General features: G+C 37.1%; 1 protein-coding gene and 1 long non-coding RNA gene across 2 annotated transcripts in view; one reads left to right on the top strand and one right to left on the bottom strand.

Moving 5' to 3' along the window:
- The first annotated feature begins 3068 nt into the window (after nucleotides 1–3068).
- Psma6 (proteasome 20S subunit alpha 6) lies at nucleotides 3069–27892 on the top strand. Its single transcript, XM_027929563.3, has 7 exons — nucleotides 3069–3152; nucleotides 15407–15501; nucleotides 15940–16021; nucleotides 17448–17603; nucleotides 20402–20580; nucleotides 23200–23294; nucleotides 27673–27892. Exons 1-7 carry the CDS (start codon nucleotides 3077–3079, stop codon nucleotides 27728–27730), a joined length of 741 nt encoding a protein of 246 aa, XP_027785364.1. The 5' UTR covers nucleotides 3069–3076; the 3' UTR covers nucleotides 27731–27892.
- LOC139704688 (uncharacterized) overlaps nucleotides 3146–27952 on the bottom strand; it is a 76326-nt gene continuing 51519 nt past the window's right edge. The window contains exon 4 of the long non-coding RNA XR_011706599.1: nucleotides 3146–3606. This is a non-coding gene — a long non-coding RNA (uncharacterized lncRNA). The remainder of the gene's footprint in view (nucleotides 3607–27952) is intronic.

Here is a 27952-nt window from a genome sequence, read left to right on the forward strand (position 1 = left end):
AAAAGGGCCAGAAGAGGTAGAGCACCCTTAGTTTCAATCTGTAGTACCACTCTCACACACACACACACACACAAAAAAAAAAAAAAAACATAATACAAGTTTTAAATACTGAGCATGTACATTCTGTGAATGGTCTGATGCTTACTTTATGCTAGGCCCTGTTTGGTTTAAGGAGATGCTGGTGAGCAAAATACATAAGGCCACTGCCCTCAAGAAGACTGTGGTTCTAATCTAGCTTTCAATCTGTTTGTATTGAAAACGAACTTGATTCCATCCAGGAAGTATACTAAAAAGTATTAAAACGTACATATCATGTTTTATGCCTCAAAATTTGAATGAGCTGGGCATGGTGGTGCACACCTGTAATCCCAGCGACTCAGGAGATTGAGGCAGGAGGATCATAAGTTTAAGGCCAGTCTCAGCAACTTACTGAGGCCCTAAGCAACTTAGTGAGATCCCATCTCAAAAAAAAAAAAAAAAAAGTGGGTATGTGTGTGTGTTTGTGTGTGTGTGTACGCATGTGTAAAGAGCTGGGGAGGTAGCTCAGTGGCAAAGTGTCCTGGGGTTCAATCCCCAGTACCAAAAAAGGAAAGAAAAAAAAAAAAGTTCAAATGTGTGAAATAATTCTCACAGCCTGCAGGGTGTGAAATATCCCATCACTATAGGACAGTGAATATCCAGAATCATGTCTACAAAGGAAGCAAAAGATTGCAGCTATGAAAACATTTCTCAGTGTTCCCTTTCTACAGTTTTCTGTTCAATTTAATAGTCACTGTTGAACTGTTATGAACCAATCCCCATGCCAGGGGTAGTGGAAGATATAGAGATGAAAAGTACCCAGCCTCTGCCCTGCCACTCTTGATGAAACCCACACATCTGACTCTAAACCACGTAATTGCCAATATCTGACCCACAAAAATGGCCATCTCTAACTCAGAGAACACTTAACCTACCATGCATGAAACCCTGGGTTTAATCCCCAGAACGGGGAAAAAGGCCATCTCATTTGGTTCAGACTATTTAAAGATTCAAATAATATGCCCTGGCCATATAAGTAAGAAAGAGATCACTGGCAGATTTGGGCTTCTTAGAATCAATGATCCTTAAAGGAGACAGGAGCTTGGGGAATGAGGGGTGATCAGGCAGTGCAGCTCAGAGCAGTGCCAGTATTATCCAGGAATAGAAATAGGAGAATGAAGTATAGAAGAAAAGGCTGAAAAGATAGGTTAACAGCTTTGAATGCTAAAGACTAGATTTTATTCAACTAGGCATGGCGACACACACCTGTAATCCCAGCAATTTGGGAGGCTGAAGCAGAAGGATCCCAAATTCAAGGATAGCCTGGGCAATTTAGCAAGACATGTCTATAAATTAAAAAGGGATAGGGATGTAACTCAGTGGTGAAGCACCTGGATTCAATCCTAATACCAAAAGAAAAAGAATATAGCAAGGTTTGGCTGAGTACTTGGAATGTGTAGTAAAAAGGCAGGAATTGGCTTGAGAGGGAAGAGATTAGATAAGGAATTCTGTTTTAAACATTTTGGGTTTTGAAATGCCAAGTGGCTTAGTATGGAAGAGAAGATTCAGCTTCAAAAACAGTTTCAGTGTAAGACCTAATTTGAGACATCAGCATAGGGCAGGCTGTTGAGACAGAGGGATTAAATGAGTTCATCCTCCTAGCAGCCTTACAGAGAATTCTATGATTCGCAGGCAAACTATAGGAATTACAGAACACAAGCGCTCTCTCTCTCTCAGAAAACAATACTCAAAAGGTCGACTTGATTCTGCGAGTGGAGACCTGAACCAGAAGGGACAACTCTTATCAGTACAATTAGAGCTGGAAAGTACCCTATGTTCCAGAGATGCTGTTTGCATTTACTATTTTCTTAATTATGTTTCAGTTTTGAATTTCTTTTTCAGGTTAATAAAATAGAAATTTATTTTTAAAAACCACTCTTGAGAAATTGGAATTCTTTTATGATGTTCTTAGACATTCTTTGGTTCTAGGGGGGAAAACTCGGCCAACATTATGTTTTTGCATTCTGTATTCATTAACTAGGACTCTTCATTTGGGTAAAACCAAAATTAGCACGTTTCTACAATTTGAAAATCCACCTGCTGTTTTCCCAAGGGACATCCCCTTTTTTGGAATTATTATCATTAATCCATCCAACACTAACCTGCTCATCCCTTCTGATCTTGTTCATTATCCATCAAGGCTGCTAACCTCCGGATTTCCCCATTACCTGTATTTCAACCTTAGTTCCACTTCTAAAAAAAAAAAAATTGCTGTCCAAAGGAAGATCTTGCCAGGATAGAAGAAAATTCCGTTCTTTCCAGTGACTACTTGAACCCCTTCAGAGCCTACATTTTAGGGTTACTGCTACTGCAGCTGCTATCCTACCCACCCCGCCTCCGTCGTAGGAAGGAAAGTGGCAAGTAACGTGGAAGTAAGGAAGAACAACTAGCGTTCAGGTCAGACACAGGTTGGATGTAAGATGCCACTACTAACGAGATGTGATTACATTACGTGATCACACTGATAGGCAAATAACTACCCAGCAGCCCTAGAAATCTGCTTCGTTCTTTTTTTAAAAATACTTTTTTCTAGTTGTTGATAGATCTTTTATTTTACTTATTTATAGGTGGTGCTGCGTCTCGAAACCAGTGCCTCACACGTGCCAGGCAAGTGCGCTACCGCTGACCCAAACACACACACACACACACACACACACACACACACCTTCTCTCTTTTTAATATTTAGCTGCTTCGTTCTTGCTGTAGTCAACTCATTCTCAGCATGCAAGCCCTAAGACTGCACGACCCCCACTTCACCTGACCATCTTCCACAAGCTCAACCTTCGGCCCTCGGCGTCCCACCCCTAATGGGGGCGGGACCCTAAAACTCCCTCCTCGCTTGAATGAACACTAGGGCCGTGAGTTCGGCCGGCCGGAGCGGAAGAAGACCGGCCGGTGCCCCGGAAGCAGTCACTGAAACTTCCGCAGGGGTTTGTACGCCTGGTGCCGGAGCTCCGGGGGCCCCGAGACTGTGTTTGAAGTAGTGGGTGTACCAACATGTCCCGTGGTTCCAGCGCTGGTTTTGACCGCCACATTACCATTTTTTCGCCCGAGGGCCGGCTTTACCAAGTAGGTGAGTGAATCAAGTTCGCCCGATGGTCCACCTGAATTGCCCTGTCATGGTTCGGCCTGGAGCAAGCAGACGCGACCCGAGTTTAGTCTGGAGCTGAAGCAGGGCCGGAGTTGGGAAGGAAGCGCCTAGTCGAGGTTGAGTGCGTTGGTGTTCACGCCCGTCTGGAAGCAGGCTTCTGGGTCCCGAAGGCGAAACGAAAGCCTGGCCTCGTCTGGGCGAGCGCCGCAGCGCCTGAACACAAAGAGTTAAGGCAGACAAGGACTAATGCCTGCCTCTGGCTTCCTGAAGCCCTTTCATTTCCATTCTGTCCTGATAGGCCCAGAGTCTTATCTCCTTGAAATGATTGCTTCCTTATCTTCCCAACTCAAATGCCCCGTTTTTCTTTGTTTGCAGCATGGACTTCCTTGTCCTGTGGTTAAATCCACGCAAGCATTCAGAGGTTCCTGTGCTGTTTCTAGGGGTTACAAAAATAAATATTACACTCTGTCCCATACTTGGAGCTCACAGCTTAAAGGAAGTGATTGATATGTAACCAAATGGATAAGAAGGAAAATGAGAAGTGCCAATTTTCAAGTGTCTACCAAGTTCAAGACATCTTTGGAAAACTGTAGATAGAATGAATGGCTTCCAGTTATAGAGCTGCTCTTGAAACTGGCATCTTCTTTTAACCCACACCTGTGGGATTGCTCCTAAAGTTTAAAAGCTGGTTCTGAATTTTAGATGAGGTATGATGTACTGTTACTGAAGATCAATTTTAGTGAAAAGAATCCTAAACTAGTTATCAGTTATTCAATTCAGTTCAATTGCAGTAATGTCGGAGTTAGGTTATTATTAAAAGCAGGCCTTTGACCTCTTGCCATAGAGAATTTAGTGTTAGAAGATTCTGTTTTACATCTGGTCTGTAATAGTTTTATTTTATTTTATTTTTTTAGTTTACTACCTTAGTGTCCTTAAAAATCTTAAGTAGAAAAAAAAATCGTAAGCAGAAAGGTAGCCTATAAATGACGTTCTAGTCACCTGTAAATTTTTAACAGAAGTAAAAATAATTTGGAGGAGGGGCTGGGGCTGGGGCTCAGTGGTAGCACTTGGCTGGCATGTGTGAGGCACTGGGTTTGATTCTCAGCACTGCATATAAATAAATAAATAAGATAAAGGTCTATTAACAACTAAAAAAACATTAAAAAAAAAAAAAACACTTGGAGGGCTGGGGATGTAACTAGGTAGTAGAGCGCTTGCATGCAGAGGCCCTGGGTTCAATCCCCAACACCACCAAAAAAAAAAAAAAAAAAAAGCTTGGATGGAACAGGTTCATTATATTGCTACATACTGTATATAATGTGGCAACAAACAGCATCATGTTGAATCAGTAACCTTTTTAACTTGACCTCAATTGAAAAATATGACCAAATATAAAACAAAGAGATGACAGCTGTCTCCTTGAGGATTTTTCATTTTTAGTGTTTTATTCATGAGTTTTAAAGAATTTTCCTATATTGGACTACTGCTGTGAGTGTTATTTTTGTGCTTTTTAATTTGTGAACAGAGAAAGCCACACTTAGACCTATGTCTTGCCTATATCCTGCATTGTAGAATCTAGGCATAAAGCATCTTTTTGTTTTTGTTTTTGTTTTTGTTATGGTGGTGGAAGTTAAACCCAGGGCCTCACACTTGACTAGGGAAGCACTCAGTCACTGAGCTACATTACCAACCCCAAAATATAGACTATTTATTTATTTATACTGGGAATTGAACCCAGAGTCACTTTGCCAGTGAGCTACATCTCCAACCTTTTTATTTTTATTTTTTTAATTTTGAAACAGTCTCACTGAGGTGCTGAGGCTGTCCTCAAACTTGCAGTCCTTCTGTCTCAGCCTCCCCAGTTGCTGGGATAACAAGTGTACACCCCTGTGTTTGGCCTTCAAAGCATAGTTTATATTGTTTCTCAGATTTGGTGAATAGAAAGGCTGAGTATAGTGTCATTTTAATAGGATTTGGAAGAGAACATGCAGTTCAAAACAAGTTTAAGATCTAAACAGAATGATTTTAATATCTGTGCCTTGTTGAATAGCACTCTTCTGCTATTCAGGACATCAGTTAGACGTTGCTGAGAGAAAGAAAGTGAAAGAATGGTTAGTATGAGCAAGCAGTATAGTGGTGAAGAATTCAGGCCCCGGAGCCATACCTGGATTGAGATCCCTGTTCTATACTAGCTAATTTGGACAAATTGTGTAATCTTTGCTTTAGTATCTTTTTGCAAATTAGGCTAATAATAATTCCTTCTCATAAGGTTGTTTTGAGGATTAAATAAGGCAATGCATGCCTGCTACATACTAATTCCTCATAAATGTTATCACGTGCTTTTTTGATTCTTTGGCTTTGGGGGGTGGAGGGTCTATTAAATTAGTAGTTCTGTAGATGTGGAATGTTTTCCTTTCTTTGGATCCATCTATGCTTAGTTCTCCTGTGAAATATATGTATATACTCATTATTTGTAAATGCTATTTATTAGGTTTATAAACTCTAGAATCCTCCAAAGACAAAGCATCTAAGAATTGTAAGGTGCAAATTATTAATCTTAACTGCCAGAAAATAACATAACAAAAATAGAGTGATGATGAAGAAAAGATTAATGGAAAAGTAAGAATGTTCCTCATCTTCCATAGTTAAGACTCAAAGAGATAAATGTCGAGGATGGAGGAGTGTAGCTCAGTGGTAGAGCACTAACCTAGCATGCTTGAGATCCTGGGTTCAGTCCCCAGTACCAGAACAAATAAATAAATGTAGTCTAAAGTTGATAAATAGGGGTATAAATTGAAAGTTACAGTTCTAAACATAACGTTATAACTGTAAAAGTATAACATTGACAATGTTTGCTCCTAGTAAGTAGGGAGAAAGATTTTTTCCCCCCATTTTATACTCTTTGGTAGTATTTGAAATTTTTTTCTTAATATATGTACACAAGTATTTTGCTTGCACATGTTAAAAATCATAAAGTACTGTTAGGGATGGTGACACATGCCTGTAATCCCTGTGCCTTGGGAGGCTGAGGCAGGAGGATTGCAAGTTCAAGGCTAGCCTCAGCAACTTAGAAAGATCCTGCATCAAAATAAAAAATAAAATGGGCTCGGGATTAGCTCAGTGTTAGAGCATCCTTGGGTAATACCCAGTATCACCAAAAAAAAAAAAAAAAATTAGAACACCTAGGTTTGAAATTTAGTTTTCAGGGATGTATCTCAGTAATAGAACATAATTTAGTGTGAGGTCATGTGTTCATTCCCAGAACTGCAGCAGGGCAGAAAAAGAAATTTAATTTCAGGGCACCTAGCTTGTATATTATAATGTTGTAAACCTTAAATATATACAATAAAATTTTATTTTTGGTACTGGAGATTGAACTCGGGGGTTCTTTACCACTGAGCTGTATCCCAGTCCTTTTTTAAATTTTTTATTTTGAGATAGGGTCTCACAAAGTTGAGGAGGATCTCACTGAGGCTAGGTTGGCCTCAAACTTTCATTCCTCTTGCCTAAGCCTGGGATTACAGGCATGTGCCACCACACCCAGTTTAAAACTTCCTTTTTAAAAAAAAAAAATTAATTTGAGCAATTCCTCAGTTTACCAGTGGGGAAAATCTAGTTGATCAAATTAAGATTGGCTACATTATTTTCCCCCTGATGCTGGAGATTGAATTTAGTACCTTAAACATGCTAGGCAAATAACTCTACCACTGAGCTACACCTTCAGCCCTTTTGTATGTGTGTGATGTACTCAGGATTGAATCCAGGGTACTCTACCACTGAGTTACATCTACCTAGCCCTTTTTATTATTTATTTTGAATATACAAATATTAAATATTTTATATTTTAAGTTGCTGAAACTGGCCTTAAACTTGTAATTCTCCTGCCTTAGCCTCCCTAGTAGCTAGGATTACAAGCATGGACCACCATGTTGAACGCCAGCCCTTTTTATTTTATTTTTATGTATGTGTGTATTTTTACCAGGGGTGTTTTGCCACTGAGCAACATTCCTAGTCCTTTTTATTTTTAAACAGGGTCTTGCTAAATTACCCAGTCTGTCCTCGAATTTACCATCTTCCTGCCTTAGCCTCCTGAGTAACTGGGATTATAGGCTTGTGCTACCACATGTGGCTGGCAAGCCGTGCTGCTTAAGGCTCCTCTCGTGCTTTTTGAGGCTTTGCTGGATAGGTCTGGCAAAGAAGAATAGGATGGTCACTTGGATTTGTCTGCCGGTTGAATGTGAGAACTGCCTAGTTGCTTCTAAATGAAGCATATTGTTACGGAACTCAAAAGAAGTGGACTGGTAGAGAGAGATTGGAAAAGATAGTTTGTAAATAAAATGTGAAAGTAGTATTTATTATGTTATTGAAGCCAGAGTTCCTGGATTCGAGTCATCTCCACACCAAATGTGAGAATTTTCTTCATTTATAAAATGGAGATGATTCTACCTAGTTTTATGAGGCACCAAGATTTATTTATTTTTTATTGGTTATTCAAAACATTACAAAACTCTTGACATATCATATTTCATACATTCGATTCAAGTGGTTATGAACTCCCTTTTTTACCCCAAATACACATTGCAGAATCACATTGATTACACATCCACATTTTTACATTATGCCATATTAGTAACTGTTGTATTCTGCTACCTTTCCTATCCTCTACTATCCCCCCTCCCCTAGGCACCAAAATTTATGAGTTGATATGTGCAAAGCACTTAGAACAGTGCCCAGTATATAAGCACTCAAATGTTTCGGTAAGTATTGCTTTTAAGAAGAAACAGGCTGGGGTTGTGGCTCAGCGGTAGAGAGCTCGCCTCAAACATGCAAGGCTCTGGGTTCGATCCTCAGCACCACATGAACATAAATAAATAAAATAAATATGTTGTGTTCAACTACCACTAAAAAAATAAATAAATATTTTTTAAAAAGAAGAAGAAGAAATAGCTGGACGCTGTAGCACACACCTGTAATCCCAGCAGCTCAGGAGGCTGAGACAGAAGGATCACAAGTTCAAAGCCAGCATCAACAACTCATCGAGGCCCTAAGCAACTCAGTGAGACCTTGTCTCTAAATAAAATTTTAAAAAGGCTGGGGGATATGGCTCAGTACTTAGGTGCTCCTTGGGTTCAATTGCCAGTACCAAAAAAAGAAGGAGAAACAAGTCGCTGATGTAAATGGAGTAGAAACTCAAATAAATGAGCTGAGAAGTACAATCATATATCAGTTAATGATGAGAATGCCTAGTTAGTTGATCTCATTGTTGTGTGACTATCATAGTGTATACTTGCACAGAATAAGACAGCTACTATATCTCTAGGCAAGGGGACTACTATTGTATATGCAATTTGTTGCTGGCTGAGCCATCGTGATGGCTGTACTTAACTGTTTGCTTCTTTTGCAATTGAAAAAATTCTTATTTTAAAGCAGTGTTTCTCAACCCAGTCTCCTCATGCCCTCCTTGAATCTGATTTGAAATTAGATGTGTGTGTGTATACATACATACTTACGCGTGTGTGTGTATATGTATATATATTTACTACATAAAAGGTGATTGAATTGAAGACTACTGTATTTTTCAAATGTCATATTCTCCCTCTCCCTATGTCAGTGCCAAGATTTCTAGTGACCCTACTCCATTGAGAATCATCATTTTAAAAAGTAAAATATTAGGAAGCACTGAAATGAGTCACGGTTCCTGATAATGTAGCTTACAACTTTAGGAAAAGACAGAATAAGCAGCTTCAAAAAAATCTTAACAGAAAGTTTTTAGGCACATAGTATTGAAATGGAATATAGATACACTATCCTTCCTTGCCGCAGTGGAATATCTTGTTTTTTTTATTATCCAAACTTAATGGCATGTATGGTTCTCAATTCATTTTTATTTTTCCAGCTCATGTTTGTATAGGGGGAAAATCATATTTATAACCCTAAATTCAGTACAGCATTTTAAACAAAATTATGGTGGAAAAAGCCTTGAATAGCATTTCTAATAATTGGTAGACCCTCAGAATCACCTGTAGATGCTTTGTAAAGCCTGATGAGGATCGATCCATAAAGAGGTTAGCATCTCTCCTCTTGCTACCATCAGAGTCAGCTGCTAACATTGTGAGCCATTGTCTGATACTATGTGCTTGTCCTGAACTTTTGCCACACACTACCTTTTATATTTAGCTCTTGTTTTGTGCTGGTGTTATATAAATGCATACTAGAAAAATTGGGAAAGTGCTGGGCAAAATTGTAGGGAAGGAAGCAAAGTAAGTAAGAGATTACTGTGGAAAAGACATGTCTGTTTATAAAACAACTATTAACCATTTGGTTTGTGAGCAAGGTTACTTCCTAACCTGATGGTTTGTTGTCTGAATTAATTATATGAAAATATTGGCAGCTTCATGTGGTTCCACCTAATACTTGAGGTATTTTACTATGTATTTAAGTTAAGCTTAGGGTTGAATGTAATCTATTATAATCTTACCCATGGAAAAACTAGGGAATGGGCTAATACAGTTTTCTTGTATTATGTTGAACTTTCAAGGACAAATTAGCATTTGTGCATTATTAGCATAATGGTGTTTTTAGTCTTGAAAGTTTTTGAAATTTTAGTCAAAACAAAAACTTTTAGTGATGGAAATGAAGTGTTTTAAGATACTGTTACCAAAATTTTAATTCTAACTTTTGGGCTGTGGCTCTGTGGCAGAGTGCTTGCCTAGCATGTGTGAGGCACTGGGTTCAAGTCTCAGCACCACATAAAATAAATAAATAAAGTTATTGTGTATGGCAAATAAACAAATAAATAAATAAATGCATTTAAAATACTGCCCACAGGGATTAGTATTGTGGCTCAGTGGTAGAGTGCTCGCCTAGCACATGTGAGGCACTGGATTCAGTCCTTAGCATCACATAAAAATAAAGGTATTATGTCCATCTACAACTAAAAATATACATATATTAAAAAAAATGCTGCCCACAAACTCTTCTGTGTTTTCTTTATTGGACTTCATGTTGCTTATTTCTTCTGTAACATGTGATACTACTTTTTTACATTCCTAGTTTTTCTTTAGAAGTTACTCTTTTGAGGGTGGGGGGGGGCACTGGGGATTGAACTCAGGGGCACTTGGCTGCTGAGCCACATCCCTAGCCCTGTTTTGTATTTTATTTAGAGATAGGGTCTCACTGAGTTGCTTAGCACCTCACTTTTGCTGAGGCTGCTGGCTTTGAACTTGCAGTCCTCCTGCCTCAGCCTCCCTAGCCGCTAGGAATACAGGCATGTGCTACCGCACCCAGCTGAAGGTTACTCTTTAGGTGTGGGTGTTCTCTGAATTCTTTACTCTGGCACTTTCTAGTTTCCTGGAATTTATTCTGAAAATATGTTTTATGATGATAATGTTAAAATGGTGATTCATTTATGCTAACCTTTATTGAAAATTATAGTGCAGCTTGGTGAGTACTAAAATAATGGCACAACAAAAGGTACTATGGGAAGTAACTAGACTGACTGCCAAGGAGGGCCAGACAAGGCTTCTAAGAGAAGAAGAAGGTGAAAAATAAAAGATAGTTTGTGTCTTGAAAAACTGAGTGGCTAGTAATACCATTATTCAAGATAAGCACTATTAGAAAAGAAACAGATTTATGGAGAAAAGGAGCTTATTTTCAGACATGTATATGGAAGAAATACAAATTTGCAAATATGGTTCCAGAACTAGAGATGACAGAATTAGTAGTGATTATATAGGTTTAACTGAATCCATGTTACAGGATAAAATCATCCAAGGTTAGGGAAAAGTGACAGACTCCTAGAGAAAATAATACTTGAGAGGGAAAGTTCTCAGAGAAGCAGGAAAGGAATAGTTGGAATGATTTTCCTAACTAAAAACTTTAAATATTCAGTTCCTTAGTTCCACCAATCCATTTCAAATACTCTGTAGCTACATGTGGCTGAAGACTATTATATTGGACAGTGCAAACATAAAGAACATTGCCATCACCACTAAAGTTCTGTAGAACAGCATTAAGTCTAAAGAGAGAGCAAAGAGAACTCCCTTAATGGATCCTGACAAATTCACAGGTGTACCTCTATTGAGAAGCATTTTTATATGTATGGTATTTTTTATTTTGCATGACAAAAGTGTGTATTACCTTGGGTGATGGTACTGTGTCTTTTGTGGCTCTTACTGTGCATTAAATATTGAGGAAGTGTTCATTTAGTGCATGAGTGACACATACATACATACATACATACACACACACACACACAAGGATTACAGTTGTGTGCCACAGCGCCTGGCAGCTCTTACACAAATCAAATAAGTAATGCCAGTGAGTGAAAAGGCTAGATGAGATGCCGTAGGAGGTGGTGGTACCTGTGGGAAACTGCAAAATACATGTCCAGCCTTGGGTGATTTTTACTCTGAGCTGCAGTTATTATGTGAGAATGAAGATCAAGTGTTACCAGATTTTTTTCCCCAAGAAAAACAAACTCCTGGTTTTACCTTCATGTGATGTTTCACTTTGAGTTAATTAAAATCTCTAGGAAACCTACCCTGCATTCTAAACCAACGTGAATTAACTGGGTCCATGACATTTTTTTTTTTTTTTGGTGTTGGAGATGGAACCCAGGGATGCCCTACCACTGAGCCACATTCCTATTCCTAGCTCTTTTTATTTTTATTTTAAAATAGGGTCTCAACCTGCTGAGTCTCTGGGATTACAATATGCACCACTATGCACCTGGCTGCTCTTATCTCTTTTTTTTTTTTTTTTTTTTTGGTACGGAGGATTGAACTCAGGGCACTTGACCACTGAGCCACATCCCCAGCCCTATTTTGTATTTTATTTAGAAACAGGGTCTCACTGGGTTGCTTAGCGCCGCGCCGCGCCGCGCCTCGCCATTGCTGAGGCTGGCTTTGAACTCAAGATTTTCCTGCCTCAGCCTCCCGAGCCACTAGGATTATAGGTGTGTGCCACAGCGCCTGGCAGCTCTTATCTTCTTGATTAGCTCGGGTATTATATTCACTTCCTGTGGCTGCTTTATCAAATTATCACATGCTTGATGGCTTAAAATAACAGAAATATATTCTCTTACAGTTCTGGAGGCCAGAAGTCCAGTCAGTTTTACTGGTCTGAAATCAAGGTGCTGGATAGGGCTGCACTCCCTCTGGAAGCTCTAGAAGAGAATCTGTTCCTGCCCAAAGTTCTGCTTCTAGAGCTGCCAGCATTCCTTGGTTTGTGACCTGCCTCCTCATTCTAATGTTCAAGGCTAACATCTTCAGATCTCTCTCTCTACTTGCCTCTTCTAAAGATATATTTGGTTGCATTTAGAACCTACCAGAATAATCCCCCCATCTCGAGATTAGTTTTTTTAAAAAATTGTTTTAGTTGTAGATAGACACAATACCTTTATTTATTTATTTATTTATTTTTATGTGGTGCTAAGGATCGAACCTAGAGCCTGACACATGCCAGGCAAGTGCTCTACCACTGAGCCACAACCCTAGCTCCTCAAGACTCTTGAGCAATCACAGCTGCAAAGACCTCCCCTTTTGCTGGGTGCAGTGGCATATACCTCTAATCTGAGTGACTTGAGAGACTGAGGCAGGGAAATCACAAGTTTGAAGCCAGCCTCAGCAAGTTATTGAGACTGTAAGCAACTTAGTGAGACCCTGTCTCAAAATAAAAATATAAAAAGTCTGGGGATGTGTCTAAGTGGTTAAGCGCTCTTGGGTTCAATATATGGTACTCAAAAAAAGACCTCCTTTTTTTGAAGATAGAGTTCATAGGTTCCAGGGATTAGAGCATGGGTATCTTTTGGGAGGCTGTTATGCAGTCTACTACAGGGTGTATAATTTTATTGGTTTGTTGTTTTTGTTTAAAAAAACTACTTTTGCTTTGCTCTTTTCTAGCTTCTTAAAGTAGAAATTTAGGTAACTGATTTTAGACTTCCTAATGAAAGCAGTTAAAGCTATTTTAACTTTTCATGCTTTGTAAAAATTGCACAAATTTAGCTGTCTAAACAACACATATTTTATTACCTCATGGTTTCTATGAGTCAGGAGTAGTTTGGGCACAGCTTAGCTAGTTCTGCATAGGAACTCACAGGCCTGCAATCATGATACTGGAATTGGTCTGTGTTTTCATCTGAAGACTTGCCTGAAGGGAGAATCTACTTCCAAGCTCACTGGGGTTGTTGGCAGAATACATTTCTTTGTGTGTATAATTGAGAGCCCCAGCTTCTTGATGACTATAATCTGGAGACCAATTACTTTATCAAACTTACAAGAAGAATCTATAGAGTGAGTTGGCCAGCGAGACAAGTCTTATATAATGTTATAAAGATAACATTCCATCAACTTTACCATATTCTGTATGTTAGGAGTGGGTTCTAGGTGCTGACTACACTCAAGGAAAGAGGGTTACACAAAGGTGTAACTACTTCCCAGCAACTCAAGAGACTGAGGCAGGAGGGTCACAAGTTTGAGGCTACCCTTGTCAACTTTAGCAAGACCCTATTTCAAAAAAAAAAAAAATTAAAAAGGCTGGGAATGTAGGTCAGTGGTAGAGTATACCTAGGTTCAATCCCTAGTAACACCAAAACAGGGAAGGGAGGATGAGAGGAGTTGTAATACAGTAGAATGATAAAAATTAGTTATTATAGTTAGCCAGTTTAAGCTAGAGTTGAGGATTTCTTTCAAGGTGATTTTTCTAGAATCTTTTTGCCTTATTCTTTTGTTCTATCTTAAATATATAGCCACTTAGAAATATTAGATAATTTTTATTACAGCACCTATTAAAGGAAATTCTTTGGTTTCATAGGTAGTATCTTCTTAACTAGTTCCTATCACTGTGACTTTTTGAACAGATGAAGCCAGGCATCAAAACCTTGTCTAGAATAACACTTGACAGAATCATGAAATAATGTATTACAAGTCAAAATGTATATAATTAGTATTATGAATAATTTTTTCCTTTTAGTTATCTTCTGTATTTTCCACATTTCTACAATGAACATGTTTTGCTGCTTTTTCTTAATTTCAATATCTTTATTATTAAATTTAAATATTACAGAAATGAATAACACAGCAAGTGATAGTCTCATCTATAATCAAAAGAACCATATGTTGAAGGTAACATGAAAATTGCAAAAAGCATGATCCAGAAAAATTCAACTTGGTAGACAAATCAATGCAAAATAATCTAAAAGCAGTTAAAACCACATGTGGTCAAATTAGTTATTGAACAAAGCTAACAGAAATATTAAGTTTTGAGAAATTTTAAAGCAGCTGAATTTGACCTGGGGAAAAAAAGAAAAGACCCACAAAACAGACTTTTCTTTCTTTTTGTAGTGTTAGAGCTTGCCACTAAGCTACATCCTCAACCCCAAAATTTTATTTATTTTGGCAGGGGTGAGGGTACTGAGGATTGAACCCAGAGGTGCTTAATTACTGAGCTACATCCCCAGTCTTTTTTACTTATTTTGAAACAGGGTCTTGCTGTGTTGCTGAGGCTGCCCTCAAATTTGTGATCCTGCCTCAGACTTCCAGGTCACTGATATTCCAGGTGTGCACCACCAGGCTGGGCTCCAAAACGAATTTTAAATGATAAAACATGTTCAGTAAAGACTTGCTATGATTAAAATTACTTAAATTAAAACTGTGATTAAAATTACTTAAATTAAAACTTAAATTATGAGGCTTGAGCCTCATAATTTCAGTGAAATGGAAATGGAAAACAAAGAGTTGGCTTAACTTTTTTTTTTATTAGATTTTTATTATTTTGACTTTATATATCTTAGATGCATTCCATGTTAGTTTTTATAGCTCAAACTCATTCTTTTTTTCTCCTTTTTTTGTGGATCTGAGGATGGAATCTGGGTAGAACCTCACACATGCAAGTGCTCTACCACTGAGCTACATCCCCAGTCCAGCCTCATCCTTTTATCTTTTTTGATACTGGGGATTGAACCTAGAGTTGCTTAACCACTGAACAACATCCCAGCCCTTTTTATTTTATCTTTATTTTAAAACAGGGTCTCACTAATTTACTAAGGATCTTGCTAAATTGCTGAGGCTGACTTTGAACTTGTGATCGTCCCGCCTCAGCCTCCCAACTTGCTGGGATTATAGGCATGTGCCACTGTATCCAGGCAATTTCTTTCTTTTTAATGACTATTTGTTATTGCATTGTATGAATCTATAATAAATTATTCTACCTTTTAAAGAAACCTATTTGTTTTTCAGAATATGCTTTTAAGGCTATAAACCAGGGTGGTCTTACATCAGTAGCTGTCAGAGGGAAAGACTGTGCAGTAATTGTCACACAGAAGAAAGTACCTGTAAGTATTACATCTCAAGAGAATTTTTCATGAGTTTGTACAAAAGTGTATTACTTTATTCATATGTTAACATTATTCTTGCTTTGACTGCGTTCCTACTAGTTATTCAAGGAGTATTAGTTGAGCATCTATAAATGGTTTAGCTGAGTAGACAGAAGTAACATGTTAAATTCAGTGATATGATTATGAGCACAAGGGAATTTCTAAATTTTTTGTCTTCTAGGACCTTGATACAAGTTTAATAAACCCACAGGAAAAATATCTAGGAAAGGAAAACAAAGTCCCACCCCCCCAATTGGTTTTAACCATAAAGTGATTAGAATACTTTATATGTCTAGTAACATTATATAGTTTATTGCTGCATAATGTTTTTATAATTATGGAGACCTGTAAGGTGTTTCTCTTTTTTAAATTGTTTTGATTTATTTTGTTCACTAGGACAAATTATTGGATTCCAGCACAGTGACTCACTTATTCAAGATAACTGAAAACATTGGCTGTGTGATGACTGGAATGACAGGTAATCAGCTAGATGTCTGTTTAAATATACTAGCCTTATGTTATTTTCTTCAAATACTTTTTTGAGTTTTGCATTTAATTTTAGAGCACCAAAGTGCCTGATTTTTCTAGGTGATATAAGTAGATATGCGATACTCTCAGGCTAGAAACAATATTTTAAGAGTACTGTGAGTGGTTTTTGCTTAACCACTATATTACATACCCAGGCTCCCTCTCCCACTCTTAATTTATTTATTTATTTATTTTGGAGATAAGTTCTCACTAAGTTATTTAGGGCCTCAGCTTCCTGAGCTGCTTGGGATTACAGGCATGTGCCACCCTGCCCAGTTTATGAGTGTTTTTGAAGGTGGAAATGTAATGGTATCAGGTCTTTATGCTACTTTTAGGGAAAATAGGCTGAAGCACCTCTCATAGAAACTGTATTTCAGATGTGGTTAGTATTTAAGGAGACCTAAGTCATTATGTCTTGCTCAAATTTGGTAATCATGACACTGATTAAAAATGGGTAAGAAATACTATAAAAATTATTTAGGGGCCAGGTGTGGTGATACAACACCTGTAATCTCAGCAACTCAGGATGCTGAGGAAGGAAGATCACAAGTTCAAAGCCAGCCTCAACAACTTAGTGAGACCCTGTCTCAAAAATTTTAAAAAGGGCTGAGAATATGGCTCGGTGGTAAAGTGCCCCTGTGTTCAATCCCCAACAACTCAAAGAAAAAAAGAAAATTACTTTGGGTTTCTGTTTCTTGAAATCAAGGGAAAATTCAAGCCTGAAACAAAGATCAAGTGATATTATTCTCTGTCCTAAAACCTTGTGCTTTGGGAAGTAATTTGACTCTTATAGAAACTATTCCGACCAAAAAAAAAATAATTGTGACAACTGGTGAAAGGTTTATTATAAATGGGCAATGCAGTATATAGAGCTGTATCTTTTTATTTATTTACTTTCAGGTTCATTCTTTTATTTATTTACTTTGTTGGTGGTAGTGGGAATTGAATCCAAGGACTTTACCACTGAGCTACTTCCCCAGTCCTTTTTTATGTTTTATTTTGAGACAGGGTCCCACTAAGTTGCTGAGGGTCTTACAGTGTTGCTGAGGCTGGCCTCAAACTTAAGATTCTCCTGCCTCAGCCTCCTGAGTTGTTGGGATTACAGGCAAGGGCCAGTGTACTTGACAAGCTTCATCTTTTAAAAAAAAAAAAAACCTTGTTGCTGAGTCATTCCATATTCATTGGTGGGAGAAAGGGCCATAGTGGACCCCATTTTGAAGACTTTTCTTAACTCATAATAGAGATATACAGAAAGGTATAGGTATTTATGGAAAGGAAGTTGCCTGATGTTCAGGTTCATTCTTTCCTTTTAAAGAAGTAAACCTTTTTTTTTTTTTTTTTTTGGTCTGTCTGTCTTTTTTTTTTAATGCTATAAGCCGACAGCAGATCCCAGGTACAAAGGGCACGCTATGAAGCAGCTAATTGGAAATACAAGTATGGCTATGAGATTCCTGTGGACATGCTGTGTAAAAGAATTGCTGATATTTCTCAGGTCTACACACAGAATGCTGAAATGAGGCCACTTGGTTGTTGTAAGTATACTAAGAAGTCTCCTAAGCCTCCCAAATAATTGATCAGTTGTAATTTTTATGAGAAACGTGTTTAGAGATATTTAGGTTTTAAACATGTGATTTAGAAATTACATAAGGTGGGGAAATATTTTAATAAATCAGGAATGAAGAATAAGTTTCAAAACAGTATGATAGATATCTTTAAGCATTAGGTGCTGTTAGATTTTTTTAATAAAAATATGTCTATTTGAGTGTGTGATTCAAAAGATCCAAGTTCCTATTTTGTTGAGCTGTTGTTAAGGTATTCTATTGGAATTCTAGATTAATTAATTCCATGGAAATACCTAAATTAGGCATCTTGACAATGTAGCTACTTCTTTTGACCACTCTAAAGAGTTAGTAACACACAGGCCTATAATTCACGTTTTTAGAATAAATTCCTATTTTTGAAACAAATAGAATTTTATTGAGAGAAGGATAAAGTTTACCCATTTTTTAGACTTAATAAATAAATTAACCTGAAAAATTCAATACATGTTTGTTTCTGGCATTGTCATGCATGAGAATTAAATGTAATGATATTTCTCTTTAGTATCTGATTCTGCTGACCTTTTACTTAAAAAGTATTTCTCCCTTGATTTCTAAAATAGTATTCTTCTTTTAATTTCTTTAGCTCATCCTCTTCTGTTGATTCCTTAAATGTTGTTGCTCACCTGGTTTTGACCTTGGTCCTTCTTTTCTCTCTTAAATTTCATTCACTTGAATAACTTCACTTACTACCTCTGTACCAATTGCTCATGCATTATCTTAACCAAGTCCCTCTATATCCCACAAACACTTCAAACTTTAAGTTATTGCTATTTTTCTACATTCATTCTCAACTTCTCTTTTCTTGTCTTCATGCCACCTTTCTGGTCATTATAAAGTTTTGCCTAAGTATATTTTCCTTCTCTGCCTCGTGTTACTTTTTCATCATATTGGGCTTTTGTTGCTTAGCTAATTTTTCAATCTCTTCTCCCTTTTCTTTCTAGTCTATCCTCCATATTAACTCATGAGTTATCCTAAAATTGAATTTTTATTGTTGCCTCCTGATAAAAATAGATTCTTAATCAGCTTTAGCATAAATCCCAAATTCTTTAGAACAATATCAAGACCCTTTATAGTTTATTCCCATTTACCCTGATTCTTATGCTCTTTTCTTCTCCCTTACCAGAAAACTCTGTAATGTATGGATCTTTTTGTTGTTCCTGGGGTGCACCCTGCCCTTTCATGTCTTAGTGTCTTTGTATATGTTGGTCCTTTTGATTGTCCTTCATGTGTTTATGATCTGTTAAACCCTTCTCATTTTTCTAAACCCTGGAGTAAAGTATTTGTTGCTTCCTCCAAGTAGTAAGTGGGTATTTTGTGTTGCTCTTGTACTCCATATCCATTAAATTACAAAATATAAAAAAAGAAAATTACAGGTGACATAACTTTTAAATAAAGCAGATATCTGGCATCTTGTAGAGTGTCAATAAAATAAAGTTGAAAAATTCCTCATTAGTAGATAGTATAAAACATCTATAACTGAATACAGTAGCCGGCTAATACTGAATATTCTATTATAGGACACTATATAAAAGGTTCAAATCTAGAGTATAAGAAATCAGATGTTAAGCCATTACTTAAATACTTTATTATCTGCTCTGTTGAATAGAAAGAAGTTTGATTATGATGTTTAATTGTATGTCCATGGTGTGATAACATTTAGATTTGTAGTAATAAAGTTATATTAAATTTAAAGATTGGTTTGTACTGACTTTATTAAGGGGGCATATACCAGTGGGAAGAGAGATGAGCAGTATAAAGGTATGCAGTTAGCTCCAAAATGTGTTCCATACATTGTTAGTTCCCTGGAACCTTAGTAGTTATTTCTTAAGTTTAAAAAAAGAAGAAAAAAAGTAGTCCTGGTGTTTTAAGTCAAGTTTTTGCTTCTGTGACTAAAAGACCTGACAAAAACAATTTTAAAGGAGGAAAAATTTATTTTGAATGCTCATGGTTTCAGAGGTCTCAGTCCATAGACAGCTGGCTCCATTCATAGGGGCTCTAGGTAAGGCTTAACATCATGGCAGAAGAATGTGGTAGAGGGAAGTGCTCACATGATGATCAGGAAGCAGAGATTCCACTCACCAAATACAAAATAAATACCCCAAAAGTATGCCCCAGTGAGCAGCCTCTTCCAGGCACACCCTGCCTGCCTTAAATTATCACTCATTTAATCCATATAAGGGGATTAATTCACTGATTGGGTTAAGACTGTCAATCTAATCATTTCACCTTGCATTGTCTCACATGTCAGCTTTTGGGGGATACCTCACATCCAAACCATAACACCTGATTCGAGTATAAGAAATATTGAATAAAAGCTAAATAAGCCAATCTATAACAGAACATTTCAGAGCATTTAATATGTTGTTATTAATTATCTATAAAAGGGATAAATGAAAATGTTTTCAAAGTTTATTTGACCAGGTAACATCATAAGGGATTAAGGGCTCAAATAAGTATGCTTTGGGTAGTAGCATAGATTAGAAAAATTGTAAATTACATTTGTAATACTCAATTTCTTAATCTGTGATACATCCTTTTGCAAAATAGAAATTTATTTGTTGCCTAATTTATCTGATAACATATTTTGTCACTTTTCTTAAAGCAAAACACATGTCACAAAATTGATGACCAAAATAATAATTAGCAACAGTTCTGTGATAGCACAAGAAAGAGGAAATTTTGTTGTAGAAGAAAGGTATAATATATTTAATTAGGGTGTTTCTTTTTAGGTATGATTTTAATTGGTATAGATGAAGAACAAGGCCCTCAGGTGTACAAGTGTGATCCTGCAGGTTACTACTGTGGGTTTAAAGCCACTGCAGCAGGAGTTAAACAAACTGAGTCAACCAGCTTCCTTGAAAAAAAAGTGAAGAAGAAATTTGACTGGACATTTGAACAGACAGTAGAAGTAAGTTAACCAAATAGAATTGACTTTTTTTTTTTTTTTTTTATATTTTTTTAGTTGTAGTTGGACACAGCACCTTTATTTATTTATTTTTATGTGGTGCTGAGGATAGAACCCAGTGCCTCACACGTGCTAGATGAGCGTTCTACCGCTGAGCCATAACCCCAACCCATAGAATTGACTTTTTTTAATGCTTTGTAGAACAATGAAAATCTTTGCCTAATTGATAGTCTGAAAAGGGTTATTCCTGAGTTATATCACAAGACCAAAGTCTGTCAGCTTAATAGTAAAACTGATGTCATTCAAATGACATAGAAAAATGAAGACTTCTTTAATCACTTAATTCCTGTCTTGCTTCATAAATATATTGGAAATAGGCTTCAACAGAATACACATGATAAAATGGGAAAATATGAATAAGAGTAGGGCCCAAAGACTTGCATGGTTACTATAGTTGAGAGACTCAAATTAGGCTTAAGCTTCCTGGTGACAAAAGTGAAAAGGTTAGAAGTCAGTGATATTGCTCTTTTGGTCCTAAAGGAAAAATAGTCACATACCGAATTCTCAAGGAAGCACACATTTTCCTAGTAAAAGTACATGCTCGGGGCTGGGGATGTGGCTCAAGCGGTAGCGCCCTTGCCTGGCATGCTGCGGCCTGGGTTCGATCCTCAGCACCACATACAAACAAAGATGTCGTGTCCGACGAAAACTAAAAAATAAATATTAAAAAAAAAATTCTCTCTCTTTCTCTTTAAAAAAAAAAAAAGTACATCCTCACAGAATGATTTGGGTGGGTGGGGGAATACACACACACACACATATCTGGGATGCAAGATAGTATAGCTAGTTTTCTATGGGGTTCTTTTGGGGAGTTTTTGTTTGGTTGGTTGGTTTTGGTTTTGTTGTTTTGTTTTTCTACTGGACGTTTAACCCAGGAGCACTTACCAACTGAGCCACATCCCTAAGCCCCTTTTTATCTTTCATTTTGAGACAGGGTCTCACTAAGTTTGCTTAGGGCCTTATTAAGTTGCTGAGGCTGGCTGTAAATCCCAAGCTGCTGGGATTACAGACATGCACCACCAAACCGGCTTTGGAGTTCTTAAGGAGATTATTCATTACAATTGGTAAATTTTAAATTGACAAAGAACAAGCTAAAATTCTTACCCAAGTATTTAGTAATCTTAGACTGTAAAGAAGCCTCTTATTTAAAAAAAAAAAAAATTTTTTTTCTTTAGTTGTAGATGGACACAATGAATTTATTTTATTTATTTTTATGTGGTGTTGAGGATCGAACCCAGTGCCTCACATATGCTAGGCAAGCACTCTACCACTGAGCCACAACACCAACCCAAGAAGCCTTTTATTTTTGCCAACAAAATTAAGCAGAATTTTGGATCTGAGGATCTGGAACTAAGGCCTTTCTGAAGACTAACATTATGCTTTTGAAAAATTACCATTTAAAACTTTTATAGTCTGGTACAGTGACACATGTGCCTGTAACCCCTAAGACTTAGGAGGCCAAAGCAGGAATATTACAAGTTCAAGACCAGCACCAACAATTAATGAGACTATAAGCAACTTAGACCCCATCTTAAAATTAAAAAAAAATAAAAAACTTAAAGCAGGGTAGGCTAGGGATGTAGCTCAGTGGTAAAGTGCCCCTGGCTGGGTTCAATCCCCAGTACCAAAACAACAACAACAAAGAAATCTTTTTTATTTAGGCTCTAGAGATGTAGCTCAGTGATAGTGTTTGCCTAGCATGTGAGAACCTAGTACCACACACAAAATAAATAAATAAATAAAACTTTTCTATGTGGGGCCTTGGGATATAGCGCAATGGTAGAGCACTTGCCTGCATACTCAAAGCTGGATTTGATTCCCAATACTGCTCCCCACACACATATACATAAATAAATATAAACTTTTATATTTGGTTAGTAATTTATCTTATACTGAGAGATGTAAAGTTTTCATCTTGGAGATAATAGATCTTGTTAAAATATTTCTTAAATTTTTAAATTCGTAATTATATTAATACATCAGATTTTAAATGTTCTTAAATTCTTACTACTATAAAATCTTTGAAGGTACAAATTGTATTATTATTTATTCTCTTTCCATCTCACATCAGCACTAAGTGTAATACCTTGCATGTAGTGGTCATCAAGCCAATAAACTTTTAAAAAAATTATATTTATATATATATGTGTGTATGTATATATATATATGAGAATTTTTTTAGTTGTTGCTGGACCTTTACTTTATTCACTTGTTTATATGCAGTGCTGAAAATTGAACCCAGTGCCTCACACATACTATGCAAGTGCTCTACCACTAAACCACAACCCGAACCCCACAAATAAAATTTTATATAAAGCATCCTATTTTTTCATGTACCCCTTTAATTTATAGCTTGCTATAATAGAAGTAAGTTTACCATCATTGACAGATGACACATTATAGTTAATCAATCTGTTAGTAACATAGGCTATAGAACTATATTACTAAAATATGGAACAGAAGTAATAGCGTTTGATGAACTCATATTATTTGAATAAGTTTAGGATTATAAAATTCTTATAATTTTGAAATACTATGTTTTAATATTAATACTTTTTTCAGACTGCAATCACATGCCTGTCTACTGTTCTATCAATTGATTTCAAACCTTCAGAAATAGAAGTTGGTGTAGTTACAGTTGAAAATCCTAAATTCAGGTAAGTTATGTTATGAACCATGTATTTAAAGAAATTTACTAAGCTAAAATTTCTGACTAGAAAGGTAGAGAGAGACCTTTGGGTCCATTTGTTCTGTAACTTGGTGGAGGGTGAGGATGAACTATGATTGTAGTATTTTTTTTTTTCTTCAGCATTTGAGAATCTATTTTAATTTATTGGAGAGCAAGGAGTGCACCTTAGTTCTGGAGCACTTGGGTAGCATGCTAGAGGCCCTGGGCAAGGGGAGGGGTAGGGAACACTTATTTATAAGACAGACAGTAGGTGCTGGCGTTGTGACTCAATGGTAGAGTGCTCGCCTGGCACACATGAGGCACTGGATTTGATCCTCAGCACCACCTACAACTAAAAATTAAATATTTTTTTAAAAAAGACAATAATAGCTCTTTTCTATTTAAGAGTCACTTTATGTTTAACACCAGAGGTGTCACAAAATCATGTCCTTTTATTTTTTTAAATTGTAGTTGGACACAATATATGTATTTTACTTATTTATTTTTATGTGGTGCTGAGGCTCGAACACAGGGCCTCTCCTGTGCGAGGCAAGCGCTCTACTGCTGAGCCACAATCCCAGCCGCAAATCGCGTTCATTATATAAGCAGTAAAATAAGAGCTGTGTGGGCTGGGGCTGTGGTTCAGCGGTAGAAGAGCTGGGCATGTTAGCATATACCTGTAAACCCAGCTACGCAGGAGGTGAGATAGGAAGATTACAAATTTTTTAAAAATATATTTTTTTAGTTGTAGATGGACACAGTACCTTTATTTTATTTATTTATTTTTATGTAGTATTGAGAATCAAACCCAGTTTCTCACACGTGCTAGGCAAGCACTCTACCACTGAACTATAGCCCAAAAGATTACAAATTTGAGGCCAGCCTGGAGAACTTAGATGCTGTGTCAAAATAAAAATAATTTTTTAAAAAAGACTGAATGTAGCTCTTGATTGATCATTTGCCTAGCAAGCCCTGGGTTCAATCCCTAGTACTGCAGAAAAAAAATAGTAGTAGAAAACAAGCACAAGGGTTTATTTTTTTAGTTTAAGGCTGATAGAAATCCAATCCCTCAGTAGTAATTTTCAAGTTGTGTTTTTTGTTTTTTTTGTTTTTTTTTTTTCAGTCTGATTCTTTTAATGGCTACCACATCTCTGTATCTCAAAGCTAGAGGACAGGGTGTGGCTGCTACTAGTCTTTTTTTTTTTTTTTTAACATTTATTTTTTAATTGTAGTTGGACACAATACCTTTATTTCACTTATTTATTTTTATGTGGTGCTGAGGATCGAACCCAGGGTCTCGTATGTGTAAGGCGAGCGCTCTACCACTGAGCCACAACCCCAGCCCTGTGCTACCAATCTTGATAGGGCAGCATTGAAAAGAAACAGGGTCTCGCCAGGCTGAAGTGCAGTGGTTATTCACAGACACAAACCCAATCCCACCACTGATCAGCACAGGAATTTTGACCTGCTCCATTTTGACCTGGGTTGTTCACCCCTCTTTAGGCTACCTGTGGTCCTATGCTCCTGGGAAGTTACCATATTGATGCCAAAGTTAGTGCATACATGGGGTCAACATAGCACACTATAGCCTAGAGCCCCTGGACTCAATTGACCCTCCCACCTCAGTCTCCTAAGTAGCTGGGAATGTAGGCATATCCTACTATGTGGGACAGTAGTTGTCAAGTTTTGAAGGTGGAACTTTTATTTTGTGGTTAAGGATAATTTGTTTTTGTTTTGGCACCTGGGACTGAACCCAAGGTTGCTTACTTAACCACTGAGCCACATCCCCAGCCTTTTTTTTTTTTTTTAACTATTTATTTTTTAATTGTAGTTGGACACAATACCTTTATTTATTTTTATGTGGTGCCTTTTATAGAACCCAGGGCCTCACACATGCTAGGCAAGTGCTCTACCGATGAGCTACAACCCTAGCCCCTTTTTTTTCATGTTTTATTTTGAGACAGGGTCTTGCTAAGTCTTAGGGCCTTGCTGAGTTGCTGAGGTTGGTTTTGAGCTTACAGTCCTTATGCCTCAGCCTCCTGAGTTGCTGGGGCATGCAATCACTGTGCCTGGCTTAAGTGGAACTTTTAAGAGTACTTATATAAATCACACCATTATCTAGAAATCTTTGGGAAAACTGGAATTTTGAATATAACTGATGAGTTGCAGATGCTGGAGTGTTGTGTGTTGTTACTAAGTAACTAACTCCTGTGTATCAGCTCACTTAATTCTTCCAGCATCCTGTGAGATAGATTGCATACCATGGACTAGCGTGCTTTTGGGATTAGATGCAAGGAACTATGTGTCTTCTCTTAGATCACAACTGAAAGAACACATAATCATGGTTGGGGTGGAGGGTGGATAAGCCAAAATATAAGTTTTGGTTGCCTGTAGGTAAGTGATCTAAATGTGAATTCCTATGATTAAAAATAAACAAAAACAGGATTGATTATAACCTAATTTTTTTTCTTGTAAAACAAGGTTACCTTTTGTTTTTTTTCCTTTTTGGTGGTACTGGGAATTGAACCAGTACCACTCTGTACCACTGAGTTACATACTCAATTCTTTTTTTCTTTTTTTTTTTGAGAGAGTGAGTTTTACTAAATTGCAAAGGCTGGTCTTAAACTTGGGATCCTCCTGTCTCAATGTCCATGGTCACTTGGGATCCTCCTGTCTCAATGTCCATGATCACTGAGATTATAGGCATGCATTACCACATCTGGCTAAGGTTGCCATTTTTGTTTCCTTTTTTTGTACATTAAAAATCCAGAAGGAGCAATTTATATATCTCTTTAAAGAACCTGTAGTTAGCCTCTGGATTTAGTCCCCAGTACTACGGTAGTGGGAGGATGCCATTAGTTCTCGTTTTCTAGTCTAAGAATTTTTGATTATCAATCTTTGAATTTTATTTGTATCTCTTATTTTAAAAATTGGATAAGAGCCGGGTACAGTGGCATGCACCTAATGATCCCAGCTACTCGGGAGACTGAGACAGGAGAATTGTGAGAATTCAAGGCCACTCTGGGTAATTTTAGCAAGATCCTGTCTCAAAATAAGAAAAGGACTAGGAATATAACTCAGTGGTAAAGTGCCCCTGTACCCCCAAAAAAGTAAGTAAATAATCAGGTAAGAAACTAAGGATCCTGCTGGGCACAGTGGTGCATACCTGTAATCCTAGCAGCTCGGGAGGCTGAGGCAAGAGGATTGAGAGTTCAAAGCCAGCCTCAGCAATAGTGAGGCACTAAGCAACTCAGTGAGACCCTGTCTCTAAATAAAATACAGAATAGGGCTGGGGATGTGGCTCAGTGGTCAAATGCCCCTGAGTTTAATCCCTGGTACCCATCTCCCAACCATCCTCCCCCCCCCCCAAAAAAAAAAAAAAAAAAAACAAGGATTCTGTGTCTTTCAAAAACCTTTTATCATTTATAAATTCTGTGATAGTAAGTATACTTTAGTAACTAGGACATACAGCATAAGCATTAACAACTATATATAATTATAGCTTAATACTGCTCCCCCCGTGTTGCACTTATTTGACAAATTTCACCTGTTTTTTGTTTGTTGGTTGGTACTGACGATGTTTGCTGTACCACTGAACTCCATCCCCAGTCTTGATTTGTTTTTTATTTTGAGGCAGAGTCTCACTGAATGGTTTAGTGAAACAATGCAGACCTCCTGCCTCAGCCTCCCAAGTTGCTGGAGTTACAGTGTGCTCCACCATGCCCAACAATAAATTTCACTTCTTAGGAATCCAGCAATAATAGGTCATATCAACAAGATTGTCAAGCAGTTAATTCCTTTGAAAGCAAACGTAATTTAGAAAATGTCATATATTCAAAATGGAGCACCTTCTGACTAAAAGACTGTTCATAGAGTTACAATTTCATTTTCATGGACTTCTGAATCTGAGCAACTTTTTTAAAAAGTTCATGTAAGTTTCTATATAAATTTTCATCTTTCAACTGATAAGAAACTTGAGTTACACTAGGTATAAAGGCATTCCAACATCACTGCTAAATTGAGGACATTATGTATAGGTTAGCTTTATATTATTCAGTTGAAATATTTCTATCTCTGCCATAACTAAAAGAGTTTTGTTTCTAAAAGACCTATTTCTGGATCTAATATTAAACAACTAAATATTTCTGTATATAGATGAAGTTGACATAATGTCTGGGAATTCCTCCAAAATACGGAGGGAGTAGTAACTGGGTGAATATCTTAAAATGAGTGGTTATAAATTGATCATGTTGAAGTTGGATGATAGATACATGGGAGTTACACTGTCTTTTATGTGTTTGACATTTTGCATAATGAGTTTTTTTTTTTTTTAAGTAATTGTTGTTTTTTACCCTTTCACTTTCTAGGATTCTTACAGAAGCAGAGATTGATGCTCACCTTGTTGCACTAGCAGAGAGAGACTAGACATTGTCATTAGTTTACCAAATCCATGATGCCACTTGTCTGTGTGTTTGGTAACAACAAACCAACATTATAGAGGCCCTGGATTGAAAAAGGAACCTCTCCCACTCCTACTACTGAAGTAGTTAGGACTCTGTATAAATAAAAACAGTGCTTTTGGAAAAATGGTATTCTAACTTTTTTTGCCTCCAGTTTTAAGTATTAATCCTTTAGTACCTGCAGAGT

The sequence above is a fragment of the Marmota flaviventris genome, chromosome 2 (genome assembly GCF_047511675.1).
Source record: "Marmota flaviventris isolate mMarFla1 chromosome 2, mMarFla1.hap1, whole genome shotgun sequence".
Lineage (NCBI taxonomy): Eukaryota > Metazoa > Chordata > Mammalia > Rodentia > Sciuridae > Marmota > Marmota flaviventris.